At 47.7% G+C, this 11,368-nt stretch overlaps 1 protein-coding gene across 1 annotated transcript in view; it reads right to left on the reverse strand.

The window, feature by feature from the left end:
- Positions 1-6,532, reverse strand: part of DEPDC7 (DEP domain containing 7) — a 42,619-nt gene extending 36,087 nt beyond the window's left edge. The window contains exon 1 of the mRNA XM_040328299.1: positions 6,417-6,532. Coding sequence (XP_040184233.1) covers positions 6,417-6,489 — 73 coding nt within the window. The 5' untranslated portion in view covers positions 6,490-6,532. The remainder of the gene's footprint in view (positions 1-6,416) is intronic.
- Between the last annotated feature and the right edge of the window lie 4,836 nt (positions 6,533-11,368).

Consider the following 11,368-nt stretch of genomic DNA (forward strand, 5'->3'; position numbering starts at 1 on the left):
GATTGATAGTAGCGCAGCCATTGGCTCGCGCCGCTGTCAATCACATCCAACGATGCGGCATGCCGGGGGCGGGTCGAGTGATGCAGTCTGCGGCTATAGCCACCGGCTGTATCACGGAAGCGCACCCGCAAGAACTAACCCCCATGGAAGAGCGCTCCCATGAAGGGGGGTTAGTTCTTGCCGGGAGGAGCCGAGACAGCCGCCGAGGGACCCCAGAAGACCAGGATCGGGGCCACTGTGTGCAAAACAAGCTGCACAGTTGAAGCACAACATACTCTTTTTTTAAAACAGGAACCTTTAGTGTCCCTTAATGTGCAAACTGCTGGCACTAAATAAATCCTGTATAATAATCATGAGAATTCGTATTGGGGGGGGGGGGGGGGGGGTTAGAGCAGTGGTCTCCAAACTGTGGCCCTGAGGGCCGTATGCGGCCCTTTGCTTGCCTTTACCCGACTCACTGACACCAATGATGGGACACTATTCTCCCCACTGACACCGACTTTTTCTCCCATTAATACCAAAGATCGTGCATGGTTTACTCCCATTGGGCACAGTCCGGCCCCCCTAAAGTCTGAAGGACTGTAAACTGGCCCTTTCTTTAAAACGTTTGGAGACCCCTGGGTTAGAGGAAGAGAGCCATGCCTCCATACCCAGAACTACTGCATGTATTAATGGTTTGAAGTTATAAACTCAGTAATTTGTAAAGCCCCCAGCTTGAAAATATAATAAAGTACCTTAAAAATGATATACAATTTGTATATTACTTATGGTAATTTATCCCTTGCCATCCAGGCAAATTCTGACACTTCTCTCCTACATGTAGAATTATAATTTTTTTGCTAGAAAATTTAGAACTCAAACATATTTTAGCAGACACCCTAAGGAATAAAAATGGTGGTCATTGCAACTTATGTTACACGGTATTTGCGCAGCAATTTTTTTTAAAAACGTTTGGAAAGAAATTCTAAAAAAAAAGAAAAAAAAAATATAAAAAAAAAAATGTTAGCACAATATTTTTGGTATACTATGAAAGATGTTACGCCGAGTAAATATATACCCAACGTCCCTCACTTAAAAAATTGCGCACTTGTGGAATGGTGCCAAACTTCAGTAATTAATATCAATAGGCAACACTTAATTTTTTTGCAGGTTACATGTTTAGAGTTAGAGGAGATCTAGTGCTAGAATTATTGTTCTCGCTTTTTCGCAGCATATGTAACATGTGTGTCTGGCTCTGATACTAGTGTGCCTCACCAGCCACTGACCTCACCGCACATGCCTAAAATATAGTATATTCGCAGTGTACTAGCATTAAGAGCTGTGCGCATTGAGAACGCATACGGACAGTCTAGCCAGTATTGTGCGCTACATTGTCCGACCACCATGTATTTCAGCCTGCGCTTCTCAGGTGCCCGCAAACACAGATTTGATGCCGAGCCAAACCACCCATGTGCACGAGAACCTAACAAATCACACATGAACAAACAAGCAGACCGCACAGAGCACAGCCTAATCCAACCACAAAACATTTCATCTCCACCCAGAATTCTCCTTCTGATCCCACAGAAATTCAGGTATAGAACAATCCGTATACACTCCATGACAGGAAGACACAGCCTGTCCAAAGGAAATGAGCAAATACAACAATTTCAAACCAGACGGCTGAGCTGCCCCGTCCACATTCCCTGTGCTGAGACATCACATACCTTCACATGTAACGCGGCAAAGGACAGCCCGTCCAACTGTCATATGTTATGTGCATTAGCCAACTGTTCTCCGAAAGCACCAGATTCCCACACCACTGACTAATAGGATAATAAGAGACCACACAAACCACAACGTGCCCATAAACAAACTAATAAAAAGAGATGTATACAATGCTGAACACAAAGCAGCATAGGACACTAGTAGAGGTAAAAAACTCAGTTACATAATACACAGGACGACCCCCCCCCCACACACCACGACCCCCCCCCCCCCCACACACACACACACAACGACGACACCACACACAAACAGGACGACGACAACAACCCCCACACACACACACACACCAAACACACACACAGGACAACGACCACACACACAACAAACACACACACAGGACAACGACCACACACACACACACACAGGACAACGACCACACACACACACACACAGGACAACGACCACACACACACACACACGAGGACGACGACACCACCACACACACACACACACACACACACACACAGGACGACGACGACACCCACACACACACACACACACACACACACACACACACACACACACACACACACACACACATAAGACGACGACACCCACCACATACACGACAGCACACCGCATACATACAAACACAGCTATTGACAGAGCGTGTGCGCACACCAAGGATGAGCGCCAGCGTGTTCGCATGGTACACGTGCAGAGCCCGCCAGGAAGTCTGCACGGCGCTGTGCTAATCACAGCCAGGGAGACATTGTCCCGATGCTCGGCTGCAGAGATCGGGAAATGTCTCCCTGGCTGTGATTAGCGCAGCGCCGTGCACACTTCCTGGCGGGCTCTGCACGTGTACCATGCGAAAACGCTGGAGCTCATCCTTAGCGCACACACCCCACACTAAGACAGCGCACATCCAACACAATTAGACAGCACGCACAACATGGTGTGCATACAAGACACAGCCCACATATTATACAGGATATATATAACACCAACAGTCTACACAATACATACAGCGCTATGAAGAGCAATCCTATGGTCAGATCACTTTTCAGAGATTGACAGGCAGTGAGGAGGCATTGCACCACCTCCTCACCACCTGTTTTGCGGGGGTGCATTTGGTGGGCGCTTTGCCTGCCAAAAGCAAGGAGTGCAATTCCTGCTGAGGCTGTGAAGCGAAGCATGTGTGCACCCCCCCCCCCCCCAGCCTCTACAGATAAAGGGGTAGCGGTTGGTGGTGTACAAGTGATTTAATCCCCCCCCCCCCCAAACACTGGTGTGGACAAGCCCTTAGAACTCCCAAAAACCTTCCTAGTAAATGACCCATTATACAAGGCCAGCATTTACACAGGAAACACAATATTTCAATTACTCACATCTCCTTTTATAAATAATAGCCAGTTATAAATTCCAAAGTTCTATGATGGGTCATTTTCTAAACAGCAGTCCTAATGTTTTTCCTAACAGGCCATGTTTTTATGACAACTAAAAAAATAAAATAAAAGCCACAGCAGCTTGTGCATTCCCATAAAAGCAATTTATTGGGGAAAAACAAATCCAATATATGCACAAAGGATTATACACAAGCACACAACAGGTCTAAGGTGCTCAAGTGATCGCAAACAATAGGGAGCAAGGACAACGCGTTACAAGAGCAGTCTCCTCTACAGAGCTCTATGGAGCCAGGACATGCTTTCCTTTCTCAATAAATCATTTTTATGGTAATGCACAAGGCTGGCGCACTTTTGTTTGTTACCAGTTCTGTTAAAGATTTCCCCGGCCTGAAGGGGGCAGCAAGGCTCACATATTACCTGACCTTTGATGTCAGACTTGCTTTTTGGGATGACATATGAAGACTCTCAAAGTCTATAATGGACTGCACCGCTTGGGGTTTCCTTTGTCCTTTAGGCTCAGTTCACACCGAGTGAAACTAATCCTGCGACTTGTAACAAAGTCGCATGACAAGTCAGAACCAACTTATTTCAATAGCACCTGTTTCAATCTATGCGACTTAAACTTGTGTTTCCTGCAATTTTCTATCGACATGCAAGTCGCACTAGTGTGAACCGAGTCTTAACTTTGATGTCAATCTTTGAGTGATGCTTTTGTTTTTAGGACACCCATCAGATGGAATACCTATAATTACCAGGTCGTGGTATTGGGTAACCCTTTAGGTAGACTGGAAACATGACCTGCCAGGGGCACTTTAGGTAGACCAGACCCCGGACCCCTGACCCACTCACCCACTCACCCACTCCCAGACCCACTCACCCACTCCCAGACCCACTCACCCACTCCCAGACCCACTCACCCACTCTCAGACCCTGAGACAGGCATGGCACAGGTAAGAGCTGCAGATCTACTACACCCCCTAGACCACGGTTTCTCAACTCCAATTCTTAAGGTCATGTTTTCAGGATTTCCTTCAGATGAAATTGCTGTGGTGAGTGCCGGCCATCTGAATAGCAGTTGCCTGGCGCTTGGAAGTGCCCATCGGCTTTCCGATTACAGCCTGTTGGCTTCAAAATAGTTAACCAGGGGATGCAGGGGGTGTGCGTTCCCTGGTTAACACTGACACTCGTCTCAGCCAATCAGGTTCACCGGGTCTGGTTACCAGTAACCTGATTGGCTGAAGCGACTTCAAGGGCGGGACTCGGGAGAAGACATCGAGGGAGGATGATATGAAGAAAAGGGGGTGTAGTGGCGCTTGCCAATAGGAAATAAATAAATGGTCAGTATATTAAACACACATAAACGTAAAGGCACATCAACGTAAATGCCTGACCAATGTATCCAATTAAACGTGTTCCACTCCCATTTCCTTATATCCCGCCATACATCAACAACCATGATGCGAGGGATGGATATCGTGAAGATAATGAAGTCCAAAAATAAATAAAATTACTAGAAATTATTATTTCTAGTCATTTATTTTTGGACTTCATTATCTTCTTCATTATCTTCACGATATCCATCCCTCGCATCATGGTTGTTGATGTATGGCGGGATATAAGGAAATGGGAGTGGAACACGTTTAATTGGATACATTGGTCAGGCATTTACGTTGATGTGCCTTTACGTTTATGTGTGTTTATATACTGACCATTTATTTATTTCCTATTGGCAAGCGCCACTACACCCCCTTTTCTTCATATCATCCTCGGTGTGTGAGCACCTTTTAGTTAGTGGCTTCTGCTTTTAATTTTATAATATTTTTTATTATTCAGCTTTTAGTTCCCTTGGTTAGAGTGGTTTTGCGCATTAGTCCCCCCCCCTTTTTACTTAATCGAGGGAGGATGGCTGACCCAAGAAAGGTAAGTGCTGGGGGACAGGGGGCAGCAATCTGGCGGTTTTTGAGGGGGGGGGGGGGGGAATTGGCAGCGTTTGATGGCATGGCACAGTGAGGCTGCAATTGATTTTTCTTTTGTTTGCGCCCCCCCAAAAATGTTGAGCACCAGCCGCCACTGCCCTCCCCCATCTTCAATTTATACCAACAAGCTACACCGATTTTTTTTCCCCATACAAGCTGTGTTTTTGGACATCACACTGACACACCATATCACAGATAAATAAAATGTCAAAGTATTAGAAAAGTAAATGAAAAGAAAAAAAATCACTGCAATGTATACTAAATGGAAAGCAGCAGCTGTCATTTGTAATAGTAATATCATCACACCTATTAGTGCAAAGGTGCTGCAATGTAATGCATGAGCAAGTTACATTAACAAAAGAATATAATGTACCACAAATGGTTCAAAAATGTAACATACGCACATCAGCACATGTACATTCCGTGCACACCTACCTACATGTGCTACAGGGAGAGCTCATTGCAGAGAAAAATCACACATGCAAAGTAATTGGCTCAAAGAACCCAATTAGAGATCACTAATGAAATCATCACCTGCAACCATCAGACATGGGGGGGGGGGCTCTTCACCTGATCACCGACCCTTCATTATACAGAGAAGGAACAGGACAGACCAAACATACCCCTCCAAATGCACCCCCCTTTCCCCACCCCCTCCAAATACAACCCCCCTCTCCCCACCAAATGCACCCCCCTCCAAATACACCCCCCTCTCCCCACCCCCTCCAAATACACCCCCCTTTCCCCACCCCCTCCAAATACAACCCCCCTCTCCCCACCCCCTCCAAATACACCCCCACCCCCCTCCAAATACACCCCCCTCTCCCCACCAAATGCACCCCCCTCCAAATACACCCCCCTCTCCACACACACCCCCCTCTCCCCACCCCCCTCCAAATACACCCCCCTCTCCCCTCCATATACACCCCCCTCTCCCCACCCCTCTCCAAATACACCCCCCCTCTCCAAATACACCCCCCTCTCCCCTCCAAATACACCCCCCTCTCCCCTCCAAATACACCCCCCTCTCCCCTCCAAATACACCCCCCTCTCCCCACCAAATACACCCCCCTCTCCCCACCCCCCTCCAAATACACCCCCCAAACATACCCCTCCAATACAGCACCCCCACAGATAGAACATCCAAGGATACCCCCAATATATTAGGACAGTATATTCCCATCCACAGCACAGGTGATATACACACAGGGGACGTCACCTACAAGTTTCCAATCATCCCCTCCATGTATATCTCCCATCTGTACAGACACCCCGCTCTCCCCCGTGTGTCCGGCTCTATACACGGGATATATCCGGGCAGTACCTGGCGGTAGGCGCACCGGGCTGTACTCCACACACAGACCGAGACTGAGCGCCTTCTCCCGGACTGTGGCCATCCTCCTCTCCCCGAGATCCTGGACTGAGCCTAGGGGCGGGGCTATGCTCCTCTTCTACTACACACGGGCGGGGCCACAACACGTACCGCCCCCAATGTCAGGAGAAGACGAGGAGCTCCGCTAATATGTTTATAGTGTGATCGGATCGGAGCATTTCCGACACCGGGGGGGACCGGACACGGGGTGTTCATTCTACAACAACTCACAGAGCATGGTTATCCCCCCCCATCATGTCCTCAGTCCCATTCCCCACCATACCTTGTATTCCCACTCTCTGACCCTCAATTGTATCATATCCTCAGTCTCTGACCATCTCTTCTATCATGTCTGCACTCTCTGACCATCTCTTCTATCATGTCTGCACTCTCTGACCATCTCTTCTATCATGTCTGCACTCTCTGACCATCTCTTCTATCATGTCTGCACTCTCTGACCATCTCTACTATCATGTCTGCACTCTCTGACCATCTCTTCTATCATGTCTGCAGTCTTTGACCATCTCTACTATCCTGTCCGCAGTCTCTGATCATCTCTTGTACATGTCCGCACTCTCTGACCATCTCTTCTATCATTACTGCAGTCTTTGACCATCTCTACTATCCTGTCTGCAGTCTCTGACCCTCTCTTGTATCATGTCTACAGTCTTTGACCATCTCTTGTATCATGCATGCAGTCTCTATCTTTTGCATTCTGTCTGCAGTCTCTGACCATCTCTTCTATCATGTCTGCACTCTCTGACCATCTCTTCTATCATGTCTGCAGTCTCTATCTTTTGCATTCTGTCTGCAGTCTCTGACATCTCTTCTATCATGTCTGCACTCTCTGACCATCTCTTCTATCATGTCTGCACTCTCTGACCATCTCTTCTATCATGTCTGCAGTCTCTGACCATCTCTTCTATCATGTCTGCACTCTCTGACCATCTCTACTGACATGCCCGCAGTCTCTGACCATCTCTTCTATCATGTCTGCAGTCTCTGACTATCTCTTCTATCATGTTTGCAGTCTCTGACCATCTCTTGTATTATGTCTGCAGTCTCTGACCATCTCTTGTATTATGTCTGCAGTCTCTGACCATCTCTTGTATTATGTCTGCAGTCTCTGGCCGTCTCTTGCATTCTGTCTGCAGTCTCTGACCATCTCTTCTATCATGTCTGCAGTCTTTGACCATCTCTACTATCATGTCTGCAGTCTCTGACCATCTCTTGTATCATGCCTGCAGTCTCTGACCATCTCTTGTATCATGTCTACAGTCTCTGACCATCTCTTGTATCATGCCTGCAGTCTCTATCTTTTGCATTCTGTCTGCAGTCTCTGACCATCTCTTCTATCATGTCTGCACTCTCTGACCATCTCTTCTATCATGTCTGCACTCTCTGACCATCTCTACTGACATGCCCGCAGTCTCTGACCATCTCTTCTATCATGTCTGCAGTCTCTGACTATATCTTCTATCATGTTTGCAGTCTCTGACCATCTCTACTATCATGTCTGCAGTCTCTGACCATCTTGTGTATTATGTTTGCAGTCTCTGACCATCTCTTGTATCATGTCTGCAGTCTCTGATCATCTCTACTATCATGTCGGCAGTCTCTGACCATCTCTTCTATTATGTCTGCAGTCTCTGATCATCTCTACTATCATGTCGGCAGTCTCTGACCATCTCTTCTATTATGTCTGCAGTCTCTGATCATCTCTACTATCATGTCGGCAGTCTCTGACCATCTCTTCTATTATGTCTGCAGTCTCTGACCATCTCTTGTATTATGTCTGCAGTCTCTGACCATCTCTTTTATTATGTCCGCAGTCTCTGACATAGGTGTGCGCACAGGGTGTGCCAAGTGTGCCTGGGCACACCCTAATCACCTGTGCTGGGCAGATTTTCCTTGCTGCTTTGCTGCAGAGAAAGGCACTGAGCGATCTGTCCCCAGTCCCTTCCTCTGTCTCAAAATTTAGCCATTAGGGGTCTGATAAGACCCCTGATATTTTACCAATTGATATTTTAAGCTCCTCGATGAGGACCCCATAAAAAAAATTGTAAAACCTTTGCCCTACAGATACTGTCCATTGCCCTACTGCTAGAGAAAAGAATATATATATATATAAAAACAAACATAAATATATACACACACACATGTGTGTATTTGAGCTTTGGGGTGCACACTCTAATGCAATAGGCTGCACACGCCTATGGTCTCTGACCCTCTCTTGTATCATGCCTGCACTCTCTGACAATATCCTGTTGTGTGTCTAAAGCTGGGTACACACATACAGAAAGATTTAGGCCGGCATATCAGTAGATACGCCGGCCTAAGTCAGAATCTGCGCCGACGCAAATTTAAGCGTATTCTGGTAACCAGATACGCTTAAATTAGGCTAAGATACGAGCGGCGTAAGTCTCTTACACCGTCGTATCTTAAAGTGTAATTTTTAGGCTGGCCGCTAGGTAGCGCTTCCATTGCGTTCCGCGTAGAATATGTAAATCACTAGATACGCCGATTCACGAATGTACGCCCGGCCGACGCAGTAAAGATACGCCGTTTCCGTAAGAGATAGGCCGCCTAAAGATAAACATGCCCACTTTTTGTCACCTACCTCTGACTGCCTTGGATGAGTCACCAATGCCTATATTTTCGTGAATTATTTTGGAAACATGCCCACTAGGTGGCCTAGTCAATGTTAAGTATGGCCGTCGTTCCCACGTCGAAATTTGAAAAATTTACGTCGTTTGCGTAAGTCGTCCCTGAATAGGGCTGGACGTAATTTACGTCCACGTTGAAACCAATAGGTCCTTGCGGCGTACTTTGCCGCAATGCACACTGGGATATGTACACGGACGGCGCTCCTAAAAAACGCCAATCACGTCAGGTCAACCCATATTAACATAAAACACGCCCCCTCAGCCTAATTTGAATTAGGCGCGCTTACGCCCGCCGCATTTACGCTACGCAGCCGTAACTTAGCAGGCAAGTACTTTGTGAATACAGTACTTGCCTTGCTAACTTACGGCGGCGTAGTGTAAAAATGATACGCTACGCCGCCGCAAGGTTGCGCCCGCCTACCTGAATCCAGCTAATACAGTTTTTGTTGAACAAAGAAAAACAAAGAGATTTCTACATCAACACAACGATGTGTGATGTGGGGATCTCTCCCGCTGTGATATTGTACTCTGGCAGGGCACCAGAGACTTTGATACTTCTTTGATACGTTGTTCCCATGTCTGTGTGCATGTAAAAGTCAGCCTGACCTACCATGTGGGATTCGTGGTCCTCCAGCTCTTATGATCACATGACTGTATTACACGATCATTAGTGACAATCACATGGACCTATGGACCTGTGCGTCTGGTCAGACTGACGTCCAGTGGCGTCACTAGGGTTGGTGTCACCCGGTGTGGTAAAACATGGTGTCACCCCCCCTCTGTCTAGGCTGCCCAGCACCAAGCAGGCAGCGCACGGGCACGGGGCGCACCCCAAACCAGCCCCTGTAAATGATAGTATAGGGCAGTATAGTGGCAGGTTAGGGTAGTATAGAGTAGTATAGTGGCAGGTTGGTGTAGTGGGGTGGTATAGGACAGGTTAAGGTGGTATAGGGCATGTTGGGGTGATATAGGGTAGTTTGGGGTGGTATAGGGCAAGTTAGGGTTGCATAGGGCAGGTTGGGGTGGTATAGGGCAAGTTAGGGTGGTACAGGGCAGGTTGGGGTGGTATAGTGCAAGTTAGGGTGGCATAGGGCAAGTTGGGATGGCATGGGAAAGGTTGGGGTGGTACAGGGCAAGTTAGGGTGGCATAGGGCAGGTTGGGGTGGTATAGGGCAAGTTATGGTGGCATAGGGCAGATTGGGGTGGTACAGGGCAAGTTAGGGTGGCACAGGGCAAGTTGGGGTGGCATGGGAAAGTTTGGGGTGGTACAGGGCAGGCTGGGGTGGTACAGGGCAGGCTGTGGTGGCACAGGGCAGGCTGGGGTGGTACAGGGCAGGCTGGGGTGGTATAGGGCTGTTTGGGGTGGTACAGGGCAGGCTGGGGTGGTACAGGGCAGGCTGGGTGATACAGGGCAGGCAGGGGTGTTACAGGGCAGGCTGGGGTGGCACAGAGCAGGCTGGGGTAGTACAGGGCAGGCTGGGATTGCACAGGGCAGGCTGGGCATGTCAGCTAAAAAAAAACAAAAAACAAAACAAAAACGGGATGATGTCACCCCTCTAGCGGGTGTTACCCGGTGCGGACCGCACCCTTCGCACCCCCCTAGCAACGCCTCTGCTGACGTCTACCTGTTACAATGACGGGTGTAGTAGTACAATGTAGGAAAGCCCCCGGAGAGTGTCATCTACACAAGGACATCTCTGAACTGGCTCCCTGACAACACAATGGAATTAAATCCGTGTTGTCCTGATTAAGTAATAATGCCAACATTGTCCTGCTGAAGATCACCTTCCAGCGCTTTACCTGTTATTAAGAACGTTCTGTGACTGAATGAGGAAGGAAGAATCGTATTTTTCTCCATGTCTGTAGCAATAACCCCTTTACCCGTGTAGCGCTACCACTGTAGGAGCCGCTGGTGAATGTTGGTTATCTCCCACCCTGCACAGCCAGGCACATGAATTTTCCATACATTCTGGAGTCACGAAAACAGTCCTTGCAGCTTTGTTTTTTATTTTTATGTTATTTAGGGAGATTGGACTTGGATGGGGAAGGGTTAATATAGGATGCCCATTTGATCAGCAGAACTCTTCAGAGACTCAACCTATATACTGTGGCCCAGATTCACAAAGACTTACGTAAGTCCAAATGGCCGCCGTCGTATCTATGCGCCTGATTCATAGAAACAGTTGCGCATAGATTTGGCCAAGATACGAGCGGCGTAAGTCTCCTACGCCATCGTAT

The sequence above is a fragment of the Rana temporaria genome, chromosome 11 (assembly GCF_905171775.1).
Source record: "Rana temporaria chromosome 11, aRanTem1.1, whole genome shotgun sequence".
Classification (NCBI taxonomy): domain Eukaryota; kingdom Metazoa; phylum Chordata; class Amphibia; order Anura; family Ranidae; genus Rana; species Rana temporaria.